Below are 21,538 nucleotides of genomic sequence, written 5' to 3'. Positions count from 1 at the left end.
GTATTTCCTTTTCAGTGCGGCATGGAGCAAAGGTCGTATTTTGTGCAAAAGGTAAGTGCCCCGATCAGTGTCTCCTAATCACGCCTCCGCTCTCAGATCCTCCAATAATGCCATCCCTTTGTTATCTAGGTGCCTAGTGTTTTATTCCCTTAGTAAAAGAAATCTCTATCAACCACCTACCGTGTTCTCATAAATAGTATTTAACATTCCCTTTATTTTTCTTGAACATAGATATACACTTTTAAATATATATTTCCAATTTTATATAATTGGCTTAGTCAGTGTCTGAACATTCCCAGTTTTTTGGTGATAATGAAACTCTGAGGTATTTTGTTCCGGGCCTGGAGCTGCCAGTGCTTAGTGGCCAGTTCCGTGTGTGGTTTCCGCTGTTTACAACATGTATTTCAGAGACACTGTATTAATGTACTCTGATAGGCTAAGGCTCAATTTGGAGACCTGTCTATCTTATGGGGAGAAGTAGCCCCGCAAGGGATGGCCCTTAACTGAGCTTCAGCTATGGGTCCCTCTGCCATCTCAGAAGGCTGCCAAAGGTGAACATAATTCAGGTGCAGCTGGTCCTTCACACTGGCAGGGCCTGCAGTTCACTGAATGTTTTCTGTATTTACCAACTGAATTCCAAGTTCTGCTAAATTGTGAATGAACCCTGAGTGCATCACTGCCCATTGTAATGTTAGTGACATCTCTGAATCTAGTGAGATGACTATGCCTTTCTGACTGGACCATTAAGAGAAAAGTCTATCCATTGGTGTATGGCTTGTTAGCCAAACATGTCGGAAGCGTGGGCCCTGAGCTCCGCATCAGCCCATCACTTCTCATGTTAATTACCAGGGCTGGGGCTCGCCTGGTCAGCCAACAAGGATGGCCAGACGCAGCGAAGCGCTCGTGAGTCCGGGAAGCCGCCTGTGGAAGCAAACATGCTTGCTTGGGCGAAGGACGTGCTGGTGGCCTGAGCGTGACGCGGGGCTCCCTGGAGGGCTGGCCATGACGCATCGAAGATTTGGCTGATCTGGAGACAGAGACGGAGACCGGCGCGGCCTAGATCTGGGCCGTCCATTGCCAACATCAAGGCCGGGAACACAGGTGGGAATCTGAGTGCTGTGTCACCAGGTGGTGGCGTGAGTCCAGTCATGCCGCGAGAGGGCCTGGCGAGCCCAGGCAGAGGCGGAGGTACGAGCTGGTTGCTGCCCTGCGGAACAGGGACAGAGCCCAGGCTCAGCCTGTATCTGGGCTGCCTGCCCCTAAAATTGTAGCGGAAGACGAGGGCGGTCCTGAGAGCCGGCTGCGGCGAGTGAGAATAACAGAAGTTATTATCATTTTATTTTTTCTTTAACTGCTGCTTCGAGAGCAGTGGGGCGACGCTCCTCTGCCTTAGCGGAGTCGTCACCACTGTCTTGAACATGCTATGTTATTGAGATTTATACAGCACACATCTACTTCAAAGAGTGTCCCAGCACTAAACGGACATCATGGAACCTGGAGCGATGACCTATGCAAATTGTCGGAAGAACCAAGTCTTTAGTTTTTTCTTAAAGGTAAAAAGATCACGCGTAGTACGTAGCTCCAAAGGGAGTTTATTCCATGTGACCAGCCACAGATAGGAAAAGCCGGCAGATGTTTGGAACTCTAGCCAAATGCTCAGAAGAAGAACGTAAAGCTTTGGAAGGAACCTAGTCATGGATCCTCTTCCTCAGATAGCCGGTCCCCGAGCCATGCAGAGCTTTATGTACCAGGACCATGGATTTAAACAATATCCTTTTTTTATGGGAAGCGAGTCGAGGGCCTCCAGATGGCAGGACATATGTGTTTTCGGGGGGAGATTAAGAAGCAACTAGGCTGCGAGTTTTGTACCACCTGGAGTATGCCTAGGATTTACTGCAGAAGACCTAGGTAGAGCATTATTGTAATCCAATTTAGAGGTTAGTAGCGCTTGGATTACCATTCTTTTGGAACACTCAGACAAAAGGGGCAGGAATTTTTTCAACATCAGAAGCATCCCAAAGCAAGAACCTATCAGGGCCTGGATCTGTGGTTGAAAGGAAAGGGCACTATCAAACATAATGCCCAAGTTCTTTATTGAGCCATGTTGAGGGCTCAGAGTGGTGGTAGGTTTTGACCTGGTGATCAGGTCTCTGCTGATCATGATCCCATGAGTCCGCATTCCTGTTCCCTTTTCCCTCAGTATCGTTTTTCCAGTGGGTGGTGAATATGGCCCATCAGGCCTTTGAAGTAACCAGTGCATCTGCCAGAGGTTACCAGCTCCTCCAACTCTTCCATCCAGGGTTTGCATCTCTGAAGAATCTGTTCCCTTTTGTGGTGTTGATACACGTTCTGCCTGGACTAGTTTAAAGAGACCAAGGAGAAGCTTCAGTTGTACCGGAAGCCTACATGCCTTGATCATGCAGTTGAAGCACTTAAGGGGGTTTGGTTTATCACCAGTTGCCAATGGCTCAGTTGCCAAGCTTGCAGGCTCCCAAAGGAGCTTGAGGTCCTATGGCGAAGTGGGCTGATGCGATGTTTACTGGAAGGGCCATGCATGAGTTGCTTGTGTAACAGGGTTCAGTGAAGGGCCTTCTGTGAGATAGACATGCGCAGAGAAGATAAAGATATGTGGTAATATTCCTATGTATCTCCTGTTATATAGTTTATCTAATGACATTACTGTGCATGATGGGAGTGCTGTGTGTTATTCTGCACACAGTTGATCCTGAATTTCATTTGGACTGCAGAAAGATGCACTAGTTGATGCGTCGTCTCTGCTTTCACGATATTACAAATGTCTGCTTAGTAATACAATTCCATTATTGTGGCTCCTTCCATCCTTCACTGATGCAGGTCTTTTTCCCATCTTGCAGAGGAAGCAGCCAAGGAGCTGGAGACAGAGATGATGCCCTTAGGCCAGGGAAACGTTTTGTATGTCCGCTGCGATGTCACTAGAGAGGAGGATATAAAGGTAGGTCATTGCCACGACTCTTCCAGTGTCTCATCCATCAAGTTATATTTATCTACCTTTACCCAATGATTTTGTATCTTTAGCATTATAACATTGTTTTTACTCATTGTGTTTTTACCCATTTATTTGCCTTAATAAGTGATTCCTTTTCTCCCCATCCGGACTCTCCTTCTTTCCCTACCCTTTGGGTAGTCTTTTCTCTGTATTGTTATTTCTCTTCCAGGAGGAGGATTTTCCTCCTTCCCCATGTGTATGTCTTTCCCTCCCGCCAACATACAGGTGCTTATTCCCCTAAACCTCTGTAGGTCCCCATTCCCCTCTCCTAATTATATGGCTCTTTGTTTGGTCTCTTGTAGTCATTCTATTGTATCTTGGCAGCTGATGTGTTTTTGTCACATTCCAAACAACTCACTTCTGTTCTGAAACGTTTCTAGAAGTACCCATGTTTTGTTTTTAAACTGAAAACCTCATTTTTGAGACCACAAGCACGAATTTACAAAAATACTTTTTGTCGATAAGTTACATACCAGTATCAGTGCTTTATCTTTTACAAAAGACAGTTGCTTTAATATTCCCATTAAAAGGACATTTAACACTCAGGACGGTTGTGATAGGTGAGTTACTTAGAGTGAGTTTGTATGTCTGTGTGTATATGTATTTATAAGGATACTGACTATATACACACATACATACAGACTCCACTTTGTAAGTAACTCATCCATCAATCAAAAACTCCTGAGGTTAAATGTCCATTTATTGGCAATAAATATATGTAGCAAACCTAGCCAAAAATGAGCGGAGTGCTGTATGGGGTTAAAGACCAGCATAAAGTCAACAAGTTATAGAAGAGGTTTCTGGGTTGTGGGTGGATAGTCCATTGTTTTGTAGTGGTCTTTAAAGAGGTGAGTCTTCGCGTGATGTGTAAGCACAGCCAACGAGTTGAGTTTGATGAGTTTGTAACTTTGTGGGTCGACATTTCAGCAATTAGCATGGCACCTGAGCTTGGTTACAAGAAGGCCTTCTCCTGGCAACTAAAATGGAGAATCTGGATATTTTACCAATTACGGTGACCGGCAGATAGTGCCATAGGAGACCCGTCGACATGGTGGAAGGTGAAATTATATTCCATCTCCCGCAGAAAGGTACTCTGGCCAGCTACACATTGCATTGCACACAGCGCGTTCATGATGCATAGGTTGTTATGTTAGATTTATTTATTTAGGCAATAATGCTAGGCTTTTTGGTATTGAGATGGCATCTAAATTAGCCTGTAATCAAGAAAGGATGGGTTATTGAAACCGAGTAAAAAGCCAGGTTTTGATAACTTTCTTGGAGCATGGCTGAATTGGGTTCTCTCGCGCAGAGTGGTTTGTGGGAATTGCATAATCTTGCTGCTGCAGAGGAAAAACACCTGATTCTAAACATAACGGTTCTTGCTTGTGGCACAGGAAGTAATTCCATTCAATAACTTTACTGCCAAACCCTGCTCTTATTAGGGTTTCTTTCAAGATGGCATATTCTATGGTGTTGAAGGCTGCTGAGAAGTAGGAAGGTGAATCCTAGCCTTCATTTGCTTGGGGGAGAGAACCTTCTATAGGATGGTCCCAAAGCCCTAGATCACCCCTCAACGGCTTATCACCGAGGGCTTAAATACCAAACTGTTTATACACTATATTAAAAAAAAAAAAAAAAAACACCCTCGCCAGTATGGGTTAAGCATAGTATCACATAGGGAAATATTGTCAGAGGAGCCACATCAGGCCTCGCCATAGGAAGGATTCACAGTAAGCACCTCACTCTATGTAGCCTGATCCCAGAAGAAACCAAGAAGTGCCTAGATGGGCATCAAACCTTCAAGTAGTTAACGCCGTTTGGGCCACCAGCAATTCCATGGTACCATGTAATTTAACAACATGCTTTCTTATGTCACAAGCAATCTCTAGTTTCCCCTTAATTTACAGAACTCACATAAACAAAGCCAGAGGATCTTTAGGGGACTGTCCATATAAGCTTCCCTTTTCAGGAGTTAATTAGTTGAAGTCTTGTAGTTTCCTTAGTGTGGTTTGCCTCCTCTGCTGTTAAATAACCTTTATCCTTTTATCATCCCTTTACTCCTAAAGGAATAAGCAGCTGAACATTCTCTTCCGTTTGAAATATAAACAGATACTACTTCTGGAAGCCAGACATGAATCCAAAAACAAATTGAAGTGGTAAACTCACGAAGGCAGCAGCATGGTCACCCATGTACACATTGGGTGGTCAATCTGCAAACAGTGGTGTGGTTTGCTGTGCCATGTTCTCAGGGTGTGTTTGAATTGAATTTCCGAAACACAGAGGTGCTACAGCTGGACCGAGCAGTGCCTGATTCAGGAGAGGAGTCCTTAGCATCTGGGCAGACACAGAAGAATTCCGAAGGGGACTCGAGACTTGGCTATTCAACTGATGCCACGCAAACTGCCTGGCTCTCAGTGCCTGGATACCCTTGCTAGTGATTAGCTGCGCTTTACAAATCCTGTTCGATTGATTAACAAACACCAGGAAGCAGCTTCAGCCTGCTTCACTGCTTTTTCCCTCCAACCTCTGAAATTCAAACCACCAGCGGTTCTCACATGTGCACATCAGCCCACTCCGCTGGCAGCCTATGATGCACAGATGCTGAGGCAGAGCCTTTTTAAGACATGAGCAAAATTGGCACTTGCCAGGCAAAACAATCTGTTTTTTATGCGGAGGGCATGCCCACATCACAGAAACTTTGTGCTCATGTCCTGCCTGCCCATGTGTACTACTTGTGTTGGAAGGCAATGAAGTTAAAATAGCCTTGTATCTGATTGTATCTCTCCTTACTTCACCTCTCCTCTTCTACTTCACTCTTCTCAATTTAATTCCCTCTGTACATCTTTGTACTTCTCCATGCTTCACCTATGTTTACCTCGCCTTTCTCAATACACTTTTCTATCATATTAAAAGAACGTGAGAATAAAACATGTTCTTGGTGCCCAGTAAAGTTGTTCATTCTACACACAACAACGTTCTAGTCAGTGTCGTTCTAATTGGAACTCACACTGTTGTCTACACATTTCCATAGGGGTAGAGCAATAAGAATGTAGTCGATCCTAGTGGAGCAGTCTATTCAATTGTAAGTGTGGGCTGCAGGGGAATCAGAGCTAGTGTGTCCATTGCATTCCCTTAGCCCATAGGATAATGTAAGGGGATGGTATGCAGCTTCAGACCAACTTTTCACCGGCGGAGCATCAAGAAGTGGGAACCCTCCCCATCCCCTCCTTCCAAGTCCTCTTCCTCTTTAAGCAAATAACCATCACCTCCCGTGAGCTCAAAGGTGGTGTTAAAATCCCCTGCTATAATCTTATTGTCATGAGAGGTAAATTGTTCTCTGTGGGCTCTCAATTTCTTTAAGGTAGGGGTTTCTCTGCTACCTTTTACCCCCTGTTTATATACATTCTACAAATAAACTTCCAGGTTATTCAACCCAATTATTTTAATGCACTGTATGTCTAGAGATGGAACATATACAGAGCTTGATGTTGCGTTCAGAGCGGTACGAATCCATATCACCAACTCTCTTGAGGGACGCTCCTTCCTACTGGAGGTTGCTGGTACATAGAAGTTAACATAGCCCAGTCTGTGGACAGAATTCAAACTCCAGGACTCCTGTAGCTTACACATATCAAACTGATCCATGAACACCTCCCAATCTTCATCACCCAGTTTGGAAGGCAGCCCCGCAATATTCCATGATATGATACTTAGATTAGGTACAGGTCTACACCGGGGATTGTTTGAGGATCTATCTATGCCTCGAGACATATTTACGAGAGTAAAACCATCCCTATCACAAGCAGGTGTATGGTGGACACAGACTATGTCCAGCGGAGGGTCCTTAATGCCATTTGCTGGGAGGGGAGGGGAAAGTCAACCAGTGACAACCCCAATATACTGTCAGACCGTTTAACACCCAAATCATGCGCTAAGGAGAGGGCTTGTTGGATGCTGAATTTCAACTGTATGACCGTACTCTTTGAGGAATTTTACTCCGCTCCAAACCTACGTTCCCCTCAGCTAAATCTGGATTTTGTAATCTTAACTCAATACACTCCACCTCCGCCCCTAAAGAGACTGAGTCCTGACATCTTTTGGCATGGGAAATATCTGACCTGATAACAGAGTAGCATTTCATAGTTTGTCTTATGTAATGAATACACTTGTTATTCAAGGATTCCTTATCCTTTTTTGCCCCTTCTGCAAGCTTTGGGGCTTTGATCAGGGAGACGGTATTGTGTTTCTTGCCACGCTTGTCCTAACCCCCCTCAGAACAACCCCTCAGTGCTTCTGTAAGGGCTACATGACCACTTCTAGACCATTCCCCTTGGATCTTCTCGAGTTCTTCCTTTTGGAGGTTTGTGCCTCCTGCCTAAACCTGATGGTACGGTCTGGAGAGGGGGCCATGGGATGGATAGTCCATCGACTTAAACGGGCACACTGGGCAGGCGGCTGTCTAGTTCCTACGTTTTGATCTCCTCTTTTGTTCTGCTATCAGTGCAGTGTAGCCAATGCTCAGGATTACGGTGACAGGCTGCCCACTCTGGGTCATTTTTATATTTTTAACTTTTCCCCCTCTAAGGTCCCAGCTGTGGCTGCAGTTTCATTACCTCATCCTGCAAGCTCTTAATCAGTGTGATGACTCTATACATATCCACCCCATCATTCAAACTATGCAATACATTTGCTTCTAACCAGTCCCTGTAATCCTTCCCCGCTGCACAGGTTTTCCTCTCAACCTTCTCAACCGCCCCTTCTGTTGTAACATTCTGGGAACGGTAAATACTGCAAACCTATTGGAGTAAACAATAACAACTGTCTCTAAAGAGACAGACCCATGACTAATGTGATTATTACAGGGAAGACTGTCCGCAGATGCACTCTGTCAGTTTTGGATGAATAGTCTTTGCTTTTTTGGAACCAGTAGTGTAGTCTGCTGGATAGTTCTCCGCTTAGATGCAAAGATGGGAACTAATTTTCCATCAACTTTACTTTGTTTTGCACCAGTACGTCCTTGAGTCTCCACCAGAAGAGTACCACAGGTAGTTGTTGAACTGCAGTCGGCCACACAGGGGACAGTTTTTGAACATTTCATCTGTTTTCCAGGAAGCGATTCTGTCGCTTTCCCTTACTATTGTTAGTAGCTCAAAGAAACTCTGGGTTAGAAGGACCACCAAATACCTTTTTGAGATGGTTTTGCAAGGCAATAGGAAGTCTGTCTGCTACGTCAAGCTCTGTGACCAGGGAGGGTGGCCATGCCCTGCCTCTTCCTGTCGGTGACTGGCACAGGATGGGTCCGCAGAGGTGCGACGTGCTAATGCAGTGCAAAGTGGCCACAGGGATTCCGGGACTTGTAGTCCCCCGTGGTCATCAGATGCGACGGTAATCCCCAACGTGTGCAGCTCCAATAGTAGCAATAGAGACCGGGCAGTAGAATGAGTCCAAGCAGCAGGCTTCAGGCACAATACAGGTTTTTGGAGCCCCTCTTCGTTCTCAACTCACATGTTGTTCCAGGAAGAAACGAAGGACGTCGCATCCTGGATGAGCAGCAGCTGCTTGAAGCTCAACTCGGAGAAGATCTAGGTCCTTGTACTCGGACCCTCCCCCTCTGCATGGGACAACACTTGGTGGCCCACCACCCTCGGCAGCGCCCCCACCCCCGGCAGCCCTCCCACCCCCATGGACCGCACCCGTTACCTCTGCATCGTACTTCACTCCTCCCTCTCCCTGACCCGACAGATCAACGCTGTCACCTCCACCTGTTTCAACACCCCCTGCATCCTTCGGATGACCTTCAAATGGATCCCCCCCCATAATCAAGAATGACCGTCACCCACGCACTCATAACCAGCAGACTGGACTGCGGAAACGCCGGGATCAACAGGTCTCTACTCAACAAACTCCAGACCATACAGAACACCGCAGCCAGACTCATCCTCTGCATCCCTCGACACGAAAACATCACCCAACACCTAGGAAACCTCCACTGGCTCTCCGTCGGGAAGACTGTAACTTTCAAGATACTCACCTACCCAATCAATCAATCATGTGTTTGTTAAGCGTGACTATTCACCTGCAAAGGTCTCAAGGCAGTGGGTGGGGGGGGGTTTCGGGGTGCAGGTTCCAGTCCATCAGGGAGGTGGTCTGTCAAAGAGCCAAGTTTTGAGGTTTTTCATGGAGATGGGTAGTGATGTTGTCTGTCTGAGGTGGAGCGGCAGGGCGATTCAAGCTCTGGCTGCGAGGAAGGAGAAGGAGCGGCCTCCTGATCTGGTCCTCCTTGCACGGGGGACCACGGTGTAGGAGAGCTGGGCTGATCGTAGGGTCCTTTGGGGTGCTTGGAATTTGATTCGGCTGTTCAGGTATGCTGGTCTGGTGTTGTGGAGGGCTGTGGGTGCGTGGGTAAGGATCTTGAAGGTGACTCTAGCCTCGATGGGGAGCCAGCGGAGTGTGCGCCGGTGCTGGGAGATGTGGCAGTGTCTTGGCAGGTTGAGGACCAGTCTTGCTGTGGCGTTCTGGATGTTTTGTAGCTTGCGGGTGAGGTTTTTGTTTATTCCGGCATGGAGTGCATTCCTGTAGTTGAGTCTGCTGGTGACGAGGGCGTGAGTGACGGTCTTTGTGTGCTCGAGGGTGATCCATTTGAAGGTCTTGCGTAGGAGGCGAGGATGTGGAAGCAAGTGACGGAGTTGATCTTGCGGTCCATTTTGAGCTTGGAGTCCAGGATGATTCCAAGGTTGCATGCGTGGTCCGTGGGGGTGGGCGGGCTTCCGTGGGCAGGGGGCCACCAGGTGTCGTTTCAGGCATCGGAGTTTAGGCCCATGATGAGTACTTCTGTTTTGTCCGTGTTGAGTTGTAGACAGCTGCTCTTCATCCATTTGGCGACAGCTTCCATGCCTTCTGGAAAGTTGTGTTTGGCTGCGTTGGGTTCGTTGGATAGGGAGAGGATGAGTTGGTTGTCGTCTGTGTATGAAACAATGTTGAGTCCGTGGGTTCTGACGATGGGGCCGAGTGGAGCCATGTAGACGTTGAAGAGCGTGGGGCTGAGGAAGGATCCCTGGGGGACTCAACAGGTGGTTGGTGTAGGGTCCGAGAGGAAAGGAGGGTCTGACCCACTGCGTTCTGCTGGAGAGGAAAGAGTGGATCCAGTCGAGGGCCTTATCCCGGATCCCTGCATCGTGGAGTCTGCGTGTTGGGGTGCGGTGGGAGACTGTGTCGAAGGCCGCTGAGAGGTCGAGGAGGATGAGGGCTACGGTTTCTCCTCAGTCCGGTAGGGAGCGGATATCGTCTGTTGCGGCGAGGAGGGCGGTTTCTGTGCTGTGGTTTTTCCTGAAGCCGGATTGCGAGGAGTCAAGGATGCCTACAAATGCCTCCACAACCCCCGGACCCCAATATCTCAATGAAAGAATCTCCTTCCACGTACCCAAAAGAAACCTCTGATCCGTGAACTCGCCGAATCCCCGTGCATCCGCTGAGCAAGAACGGGTGGAAGAACCTTCTTCTACATCGCGGCTAAGACTTGGAACGATCTCTCGATCAACATCAGACTGGCCCCCACTCGGCACATCTTCAGGAAGACCCTCAGGACCTGGCTCTTTGACTGACCGGAGCTGCTTCTCCCCCTCTTTCCCCCCCTCCCCCAGCGCCTTGAGATTCTCACGGGTAAGTAGCACACTTCAAAATTCCCTGATTGATTGATTGATTGAATCACTGGTGCAGGCGGGGGGCCTCAGTGACTCAGCAGCCCCCAGGAATGTCCACTACACCCCTGGTATCGCCACTGTTCTTCAAGGGGTTTTCTGAGATCTTGGGGCCTCAAGGGCTGAGGCTCCAGGTCTGTGCGGCAATGCCCAGCCATGCCCACTACACCTCCAAGTGGGGCAGGGGTTCGAGAGTCAGGAATATCATGCGTGCTTCCATGTCTCAGAGCGACCCGCCGCCAATAGCTGCAGCAGTGAGTTAAACAACACTTTACTCTTAGATATGGGCTCTCAGTACATTTCTAGGTTCTAGCTCTCAATTTGCTCTGGTCTGGGCACCCATCACACTCTCCTCAGGTTACCATCACAATCCAATAGAAAGACAGAGGGCCAATCATAGTCTTGAACAGTATCTAAGATGTTTCTGCAATGCGGCACAAAACAACTATGCAAAATTCCTACCCTTAGCAGAGTTCTCCTATAACAACTCTGTTCACTCTCATACCAAGGTTTCTTCATTCTATTGTATGCAGGGTTTCCATCCACACTTCTTTCCATCTTCTCCATATCACCCCTTGTGCCTGCTGCTGCTGCAGATTTCCTAGAAAGACTTGACTCTAAAAGAAAAGTGACTGTCTGGAATTTACAAGATTCTAAAACTGCTATGAAGGCTGGAAGTGATAGAAGACCTGTCCCAAACTTTAAGGTAGGAGGGAAGGTTTGGCAGTCTTCTAGGTTCTCGCACACTCGAAAATCGCCAGTCCAGTTTTGTCTTCGATATTTTAGATTCCTTTTTAAATAACCACACAAATCAATAATGTTATATTTAGGCTCCGTCTTGATAACTCTTGGGCGATTCACTCTACTTTCAAACAAATAGAGGGAAAGGAGGGCTTTTAAATAATAACACTCTACTTGTCATGTCTTTCAAGATGAAGCCTTTTATGCCTGATTCTTTTCATCGGAGTTCTCCTCCCCCTTCAGTTACGGTAGATGGAGAACCAGAGTACGAAGTTGGTAAAATCTTTGATTCCTGGATTTTCAGAGGCCACTTACAGTTTTTCATTCTTTGAAAAGGCTATCTTGCTATTGTGTTCATGGCTTGCTTCCTCTTCAGTCAAAGGCCCCTAGACTGATTTGTCAATTTTTATCTGGCCTTTCCTGAGAAGCCTGGTGCCTTGAGAAGAGGTATACTTATTATTATTATTATTATTATTTATTTTTATAAAGCGCATAGTCACCCGGAGGTATCCCAGCGCTAACAACCCTGATTCAACAAGTCTGAGGCCCGGGAGCTGAGAGCAAAAGAGAGGAAGGGCGAGAAATCAAAGCAGGGAGGGGGCATGGAAGCTAGGGAAAGAGATGAGTTTTTAGCAGCTTCCTGAAGCGCAGATATTGTGGTTCAAGACGTAAGTCATGGGGGAGTGAGTTCCAAAGACGGGCAGCTTGTACCGAGAAGCGTCTTCCTTCTGATCGGGCTTTCCTGAATCTCGGGGTATTGATGAGGTTTTCTGCGTTAGAACGGAGGGATCTAGTGGTAGTGTAAGGGGTGACAAAATTGGTGAGGATTGGGGGACCTTGGTTATGCAATGTTTTGTGTACCAGGCACAGGGCCTTGAATTTGACTCTCTCCCTTATGGGGAGCCAATGAAGAAGTTTGAGAGCGGGTTTAGCAGATGATCTGGCCGGGGTGTTTGTGACGATCCGGGCAGCAGTGTTCTGAACTCTCTGCAATTTATTAAGGGTCGCTTCGGGAGCGCCCAGATAAATCATGTTACTGTAATCTAGTCTCGATATTATGAGACCTTGGATTAACAGTTGTTGGGGTTTAGGGGGAAGAAGGGGCAGGACTTTCCTCAGAGATTTTAGAAGACCGAAGCAGGTCCCTGCTACCTTCTTTGCTTGCGGAGTAAATGAGAGATCGGAGTCGATCCATACTCCCAAGCTTTTCACCTCTATTTTTGGGTCAGGGAGGGGACCTAGACAGGCTGGCCAACTATCCAGGGGGAGTGAGGTTCCTTTTGGGCCAAGTATAAGGACCTCCGTTTTTGTCCCGTTTAGTTTTAGGGCTGATCTATTCATCCAACGGTGAACCTGCGTAAGACAGTTGAAGAGATCAGCTTTCTGTTGTTTGGGATGGGACAAAGACACCACTAGTTGTGTGTCGTCAGCATAGCTGACGACGCTCACTCCGAATGGGGTGATAACCTCCTCCAATGTGGACATATAGATATTAAATAATGTGGGGCTCAGGGAAGAGCCCTGAGGCACCCCACATTGGAGGGGCATTTCGGAGGAGCGGGCGTTCTTCTCCCAAAACTGATAGGACCGTTGGGCCAGGAAAGATGACAGCCAGGATAGGGCTGTACCTTCTACTCCAACCCTTGCCAGTCTTTCGATAAGGAGTTGATGGTCGACGGTATCGAACGCCGCGCTAAGGTCGAGGAGGATCACTGCCACTGATCCTCCCCCATCCAATAGCGCTCTGGCCTCCTCTACCGCTGCCAGGAGGGCGATGTCCGTGCCTTGCCCTGGTCGGAAGCCCGTCTGGGAACTTTTTAGTTTGTTATTGGCCTCTAGAAACTGCGAGAGTTTCCTGTTGACTAATTTTTCCGCGATCTTGCTGACTCCTGGGAGTAGGGAAATGGGCCTGTAGTTCGCCAGATTCTCAGGATCGAGAGAAGGTTTCTTCAGTAGGGCTTTCACCACAGCTTTCTTCCAGCTCGAGGGTACGACTCCTTGTTGGAGTGAGGTATTAATCAAATGAGTAAGGGAGGGGATGATAGTGGGGGCTACCTCCTTAAGGATCCGAAGAGGAGCAGGGTCCCTAGGGGAGCCGCTCTTCATGGAGTTGAGCGTATTTCTCACCTCGTCTATTGTGACCTGGCCCCATGTGGACAGACAAGTGGACGATGTAGTGTATTGGGAGACAGTTTCGTCCCCTGGGCTCGAGGAAGGAATTGAGTCCAGAATAAGTCGAATTTTGTCATGGAAGAAGTTAGCCAATTTTTGGCATTTCTCCTGGTCTGCTTTAGGATCGGAAGGAGGTCCCAGTCCTTGTTCTGGGGGTTTTGAGAGCTCTTTAAGGATGGCGTATGCTTCCTTGCTGGAGCATCCCGCTTTTTCTAATCTCTTCTGATAAAACGCGCTTTTGGTTTTGCGAATGGCGATTTTGTAGTTTAGAAGAGAAGTAGAGTAGGTGTTTTTATTGGTTCCTGATTTTTCACGTCTCCAAGCGCGTTCGTTTTTTTTACACTCTTGGCGCAGAGCTTTAAGCTCTGGAGTATACCATAAAGCGGGGGAAATTCTCTTGGGCTGTTTAAGGGTCGTGGTTTTCGGAAGCATCGTATCAAGGGACGAGGTGATCCAATCACAAAATTGTTTGTCAGCCGTGTTGGGGTCAAAGGAGAGCTCGGGAATGGAGTCTGCAAGAGAAGCAGCCCAATTCTCCGGAGACAATTTGCGCCATTGTCGGTCGGTAACCTGGGTTTTAGGGGTTAGGAGAGTAGGTTTGGGGATTTCCCAGGAAAAAGGGACCAGAAAATGGTCCGTCCATGGTAAAGTCACAGGTAGGTTGGTGGTCACCGCTGCTATATTGGTGAGAATAGGGTCCAGTAACTGGCCCTTCTCATGGGTAGGCTCGTTGTTCACTAGATGTATCTTTAAAGATGTTAAGTCGTGTCTGATATCCGAGGCTACTCGATCCGTGGGGTCTAGGAAGTGGAAATTCAGGTCACCTAGTATAAGGAAGTTGGAGGTGGAGGACGCTAATTGTGATACAGATTCGAATATGGAATTGATAAAATTGCCTGGGGCTCCTGGGGGGCGATAGATCAATAGCCCTGCCAGGGAAAGGGATGAGGAGATTTGGATGGAGAATTGGCCGCTCTCGCAGTCCTCAATACCAGCGTTAGCCATCCTACAGGTGAGTTGTTCCCTGTGAATTATAGCTACCCCGCCTCCTCTCCCTTTAGGTCTATTTAAAGCTTGGCAGAAGTATCCAGTGGGTAGGGCCGTGATGACGTCAGGATCGGTGTTATCTGATAGCCATGTTTCCGTTAAAAACAGTAGGTCAAGATCCTGATTCTGAATCAAAAGGTTTACTTCGGTAGCATGTTTGGGGAGGGAACGGCAGTTAAGAAGTCCCAACTTCAAAGGGAGTGTGGAAGATTTCAGGGGGGGAGTCGGATTGCATCGAGGACAGAACGAGAAAGCATTACCTGCGGTGAGAGTGTGGTAGCAGGTAAGGAAGTTCTTAGGTCGAAGGGAGCGCAATGTATCTGCTGTATACGTCACTCGGTCCTGAGGGCCACCCGGCGGAGTAACGGGCCCAGACGGGCTTGCCTTTGGCGCGCAAACGGCGCGCAAACGGTGCTCCCGCTGCGCTCGTCCGCTGCGCTTCCTGTACTGGCACATATCTAGGTAAGGAAGAGGGCGTGGCCTGAAAGGGGGCGGAGTCAGCGCGCACACCTGGGATGCTGGCGGCAGCTGAGAAGCGCGAGGAAGGGCGTGGCAGCTCTCAATCAGCTGTGCGCCGAAGGCAGAGGAAGCGCTTGAGTGCGTGTGATTTAAAAGAACACAAGACAATAGTGACACCACACAAAAAGAACGAAGTTAGCAGTTTTTTTTAAAAAACAGAACTATCCAAGAGTACCTCCAGCTCCCGGCTTCCGCCTCAGGACTGGGTCATAGGTTTTGTCTGAGATCGCCAGGAATCGGCGGTTTAAGTACAGGCAGCAGGGGGCGTGGCCTGAAAGGGGGCGGAGTCAGCGCGCACACCTGGGATGCTGGCGGCAGCTGAGAAGCGCGAGGAAGGGCGTGGCAGCTCTCAATCAGCTGTGCGCCGAAGGCAGAGGAAGCGCTTGAGTGCGTGTGATTTTAAAGAACACAAGACAATAGTGACACCACACAAAAAGAACGAAGTTAGCAGTTTTTTTAAAAACAGAACTATCCAAGAGTACCTCCAGCTCCCGGCTTCCGCCTCAGGACTGGGTCATAGGTTTTGTCTGAGATCGCCAGGAATCGGCGGTTTAAGTACAGGCAGCAGGGGGCGTGGCCTGAAAGGGGGCGGAGTCAGCGCGCACACCTGGGATGCTGGCGGCAGCTGAGAAGCGCGAGGAAGGGCGTGGCAGCTCTCAATCAGCTGTGCGCCGAAGGCAGAGGAAGCGCTTGAGTGCGTGTGATTTAAAAGAACACAAGACAATAGTGACACCACACAAAAAGAACGAAGTTAGCAGTTTTTTTAAAAACAGAACTATCCAAGAGTACCTCCAGCTCCCGGCTTCCGCCTCAGGACTGGGTCATAGGTTTTGTCTGAGATCGCCAGGAATCGGCGGTTTAAGTACAGGCAGCAGGGGGCGTGGCCTGAAAGGGGGCGGAGTCAGCGCGCACACCTGGGATGCTGGCGGCAGCTGAGAAGCGCGAGGAAGGGCGTGGCAGCTCTCAATCAGCTGTGCGCCGAAGGCAGAGGAAGCGCTTGAGTGCGTGTGATTTAAAAGAACACAAGACAATAGTGACACCACACAAAAAGAACGAAGTTAGCAGTTTTTTTTTAAAAAACAGAACTATCCAAGAGTACCTCCAGCTCCCGGCTTCCGCCTCAGGACTGGGTCATAGGTTTTGTCTCATGTAGTTTTACTGGTAAAACTATATGGAGTGCAAACAATATGTGGAAGATGGGTTTCAGCAAATATTTAACATCATTTGTGCATCAAGTGAAGTGTTCTGTATTGTTTCCATCACACGCCAAAATTATGTGCGGATATATTTGAAATATTTGTACAGTTCATTTACAAGCTATTTAAATGTTGTGTGTTACAATAAAGTGACATTTAACAGTCATTCATTTACCATTTCTTGCACCCCAATACAACTGTAAGGCAGTTCACTTTACAGAAAGTAAACACCAATCTCTAGGATAAAATAAGCAACAATGTGTAAAAAGACAAGCTGATACTTGACCTCTGTCAAATACGACAATAAAAACAAGATTTGAAGGAATCTCTATTGCTCATTCACTCTCTGCATGAACAGAAGACCAAAGTTCTCGCGCCAGAACGGGCCAGTAGGCCATAAAAATAACTCGTCCTGATAAAAACAGACAAATAGAGGTGCTGCATTGGCTGCTGTCCCCCCAACAGACATTTGAGGCAGCCCTCATTCAGCGAGACGGTGCCTCAAACCTCCCTGTTTCTAGGTAGCAGCGGTGGGTTGGGCCACCACTGTAGGGTGTGAACGGTGCTTGATATCTTTAGGGGGTGGGCAAGTTCCTTGCGGTTTCCAGGATGGGACGTAGAGGTAGAATGCATGGAATGCGCTTGTTTCACTAGCAGCACCAGTCATAAATTTGCAGTGTAACTTGGGCCATTGGTGGCGGGGTGGGGAGGGAGAAACACTTTTACCCAGAAGTAAAGGTTATGCTGGAAGTGAAAGGTCAACCGGCAGGCTGGAAGCAGACGCTTGCCCGGAACTAAAGTAGAAGGTTAAATGGTCATGCTGGCAGGAAAAGGTTTGCTAGCTGGGCTGAAGGCAGCTGATGCCCTGGCCCATGGTACAAGAGAAGGGGCAATAGAGAGCTCTGAACGCAGGGCTCAGTGCTTATGGGTATAGTTAGGGACACTGAACGCCAGGCAATGCTCCCGGGTATGCTAAGGGGGCAGAGGCTCCGCGATTAAGAAAAGGAATAGTGTGCAAGGGTGGCTTGTAAATTGCCTAAATAAACTGCGGCCTCAATTCTTCCATAAAGATAAACTGGTGTGGTCGGAGTTTGAGGAAGCGACCATTTGGGGAGTGCCACCGCTATGAGAGTTTTAAATAGAAGAAATAAAGCGGGGCAGGTAAGCAGAAGAAGGCCCCTGTGTCCAGAGGAAGGACGTCCCTACTACTCTCTTCAAGGTGCAGCTGTGGTCTGCAGCTTTCACTCTTATGGAGCTGCCTTCCCTCATGGTTGTGGGCTCCTAGTTGCTGCTTCTTACTCCTTCAGCTCTAAAATGGTAACCACCTTCACAGGGGTTTGCAGCTGCCTCAGCTAGGTACAAGTTTTTGTTCCTGTTTCTTTCTCTTCTCCATCATGGCTGTTTCTTTCTTGATTCTGTTCTGGTTTTCCTAATCCTTTGTGTTTCCTGTATTGTGATGATTGATGTAATTTCCTTTTCCTGTTCTTTTATTATATAAAGGCTTCAGTCTGGTTGGAGGGTGCATCAGAACAAAGATGTGTTCCTTCGCTTGTTTCCTCGTTCCTCAACTTGCTGATCCTAATTTCTTGTTCCTGGAGAATTCCACTATCGGATTCCAGATTCCTGTTTTTCTTCAATCCTTTGAAGTCTTCGTCCAACAAGGAAGTTTTCTTTAATGCCTTTTGCTTTTGACTTGTGTGAAGATGTCAGCTTTCAAGGGCACTTGTCTATCACATATTCTAGGATGTAGTGACATTGTGGCTTCTGGAAACATTTGTCCATGTATCGGACAGCTGAAGGCCCGGATTATGGGTCAGCGTCCGGATCTGGAGTTATGGGCTGTGCTGAGGCATGCAAGAGCTTGCAGCATTAAGGCCATTTCTTCAAACTTTGCGTTGCATGCTTCGTAGGCTGTACTACTAGGCAGATGAGTCTGCAAAACCTCTCGGAGTTGAAACACATGCTTGCAGTAGAAGAGCCCCACTGACCCCTATTGGCTCACTCTACTACATAAATATAGTCCTCTGACCATTTCTGAAGCCAACAAAATTCTCTTATGTCGATAATTTTGCAAACACACTGAACAATAATATTCAAAGATATTTCAGGATAATAATCACCCGTTACATTTCCACATCTTAACTGTTGTGGTTTGTCAGTAGTCTAATTATTAATAGTCTTCTTTTTAAAGAATATGTCAGCAGAAAGGGGTGTTAAGAGACAGACAAAGATTAGAGAGATGTGGTTTTACACCCAGGCTTCTTTTGCTAACAAATGATGCACTCTGAGTGACAAGCCACTCAATCCCTAACAAAAGATCACACAACGTTGCAAATAATAACCTCAAGAAAGCTCAAGGAGACTGAGGAAGCAGAAGTCCTGAAGAAGCAGAAGTGATGATTATAGACAGGTCATGGACGGGGGAGTTTGAGGGAAGAGAAACATGGGATAAGCTTTACGGTACATGGTCTCATTTTGCTGACCTATCTCATCTCACCACTGAAGTTGTGAGTATGCTAAGGCCACTTTTGATGCACCTTAGACAGTGCCTAATCGTGTATAATTGGGAGCACGTTCCAAGATAATCCACAAGTAAGGGTTTAGCTCACTCTGATGAGTGTGGCACTAGTGCAATGGAAAGAAATCTCAAGACTACAGGAGGAACTTAACTAGGCAACCATTCTTAGTTGCCCTTCCTCAGAACTAGACTCTACTGACCCAATTAAAGACACCTAATTAAGTGAAGCAAGGTTCACTCAAGTCATCTATTTTTAAAACCACAGTAAAAATCCTTATATACAACACCCTATGCAGACACCTAAAATGATCCACACCTTGAACTCACCTGCAGTAAAAGCTCCAACTTACAGTCCGCTACCCAGCCAAACCTCAAGCTGCAAAGACATAAGAGGCCATTGAATAGAATGGCACCTGTGGTTTGTCAATCCCTAGTAAAAGTAGGGCAGTTGACTCAATAGAGAACTTCAATAGTCAAGTGCCTGCTGTAAGCATTGAGAACACGTCATGTTTAAAATTATAATATGAAAAGCGCTTGAAGTCTCAAATGATGAGATCCCAGGAGGGCTCTATAGCAGATCTCAGGCTCCACTAAAGGATAAGGTTGGGCCACGTGTGGTTTGATGGAGTGATCGCAGAAGGCGAAGGTAAATTAACATCCCAGAATGGGATCCAAAAAATGACTGCATAATAGTTGACCTTGCGGTGTCAAATCTTAAAACCCTATAAGTCGCACATATTTGATAAGGAGAATCTCGCACTTGCACCAAAGGCCAAACATGTTAAATTAACACACAATGAAACTACGAAAGGGCAACCTTGCTTATGATGGTCGAAGTAAACACCGTTGTCTTCATATTTTATGTCAGTCACTTGAGTTCACTTTTTTGTGTGTGTGTTTGCTTGCTTGCTTAGTGTATGGCTTATGTTTATTATGAGGTATGTTCATTTCACAATGTATTCCGCTGAATGGGCATGTAACTTTGGGCTTCAGCTTTTTCTTCTATAAGACGTTAAAATATACATTTATAAGGGCACAGGGGCATTCTTAGAGTGGCTTTTAACCAATCCGACAATGTGAGAATTATTTCTATCACATGCTTACTGCTTAGAAGTCATATCATGTAAACAGTCATCTTGTCTTCTCTTGCAAATCAGATTACACAAACGTCAGATATGAAACCTATGCTCAAAAAGAAAACTAATTGATGTTAAGTCATTTATCGCCTATGCGAAGCGAAATATTAATTCTCATTAAAAGTCAAGCAAAAAGGGATGACACTTGTACCCGTAGCTCTTAAGCACAATGTACCTAAATTCTGCACAAAGTACCTGATTTAGTTTACGTAGACAGGTTTTAATGCTTCAGTTTCTTAAACATTGCTTGATAAAGTCTTCACATACCAGAGTTGACTGTTTTCACTGAACTGTCAATATCTCTTCCTTTTTCAGGACATTTAATAAAAGTTTGACTGTTGGTCTCAGTGGACATAGAACATGGGTATAGAATACAATTAAAGTCTCTGGTGGTATCTGAGAAACGTAATGGGTGTTCACTTTACGTACTACTATACGTGATAAGTCATGAACAAATACATTTGTGTTCAGATCTGGTCTTGAACTCTGAGAAAATACACTAAGATGTGACCTCTCGCTGTCCTTAGTGTTATAACTTCTTTCACATGTTCATTGCCCATGACCTGCTAGCTTGTTTCAACTTTGTCTTTTCTGTTTCGGTGGAGGGTAAAAGTTGACACATTTACTACCTATTACTGAACTAAGCATTATATTTAGTTTCATTGTGGAGAACCTGCAATACACCCACTGTAAGCTGGCTCCATTGACAGATTTGTGTAAAGCCAATCTGCAAGTGATGTGTAGTACTACCAACCACTGCACTGGATAATGCACACTAGTTGTGTTCCAGTTTGTGAGGTCTTCAGAACCACCTAAGTCTTCCCTCTTATCTTCTACAGAGACTCATCGAGGTGACAGTGGAGCGGTATGGAAAGATTGACTGCCTCATCAACAACGCCGGCTGGCGTAAGCATTGTTTCGATGCAGCACACACGAGTTTTGGTGTGGGGGCACCGCCAGTCAACCAGCACCACTTTTGTCTGACACTTTGCGAGAGAATTCTGTTCATATTTCCAGATGTATATTTGTCTGTATTTGTGTGTGTTCTAGAAGCTGTGTGCTACCAAGCCTCTCCTCATATAAAGTGCAACAGAAAATGTTTGTATGCACAAAAGTAGTAAAAGCTCTTCTCGAGCTATATTTCTGCAAAAAAGAGGCACAGGAAGGTGATTCAGGAGAACATCCAGGGCATCACCAAGCCTGCCATTCACCGCTTAGCACGCTGTGGAGGAGTCAAGCGCGTCTCTGGCCTAATCGAAGAGGAGACCCACTGTGTGCTCAAGGCTTTTCTGTAGAATGTGATTCAGGATCCCGTCACCTACACCGAGCATGCCAAGAGGAAGACTGTCACCCGGGGATGTGGTGTACGCCCTAAAGCACCAGGGGTGCACTGTACAGATTTGGTGGCTAAATACTTTACTTACTCCCAAAAATACATAAACAAAATGAATCTTGCATAAGGTAAACAGTAGGCTTAGAAGTACTTG

General features: G+C 46.8%; 1 protein-coding gene across 2 annotated transcripts in view; it reads left to right on the top strand.

The window, feature by feature from the left end:
- HSD17B14 (hydroxysteroid 17-beta dehydrogenase 14) overlaps window positions 1-21,538 on the top strand; it is a 128,298-nt gene that overhangs the window by 45,112 nt on the left and 61,648 nt on the right. For both annotated transcript variants that reach the window (XM_085616434.1, XM_085616435.1), the window contains exons 2-4: window positions 16-51; window positions 2,874-2,971; window positions 20,891-20,957. In XM_085616434.1, the coding sequence (XP_085472560.1) occupies window positions 16-51; window positions 2,874-2,971; window positions 20,891-20,957 (201 nt within the window). The remainder of the gene's footprint in view (window positions 1-15; window positions 52-2,873; window positions 2,972-20,890; window positions 20,958-21,538) is intronic.

Source organism: Triturus cristatus, chromosome 7 (assembly GCF_964204655.1).
Source record: "Triturus cristatus chromosome 7, aTriCri1.1, whole genome shotgun sequence".
Lineage (NCBI taxonomy): Eukaryota > Metazoa > Chordata > Amphibia > Caudata > Salamandridae > Triturus > Triturus cristatus.
This window is presented reverse-complemented; position numbering and strand designations above follow the sequence as displayed.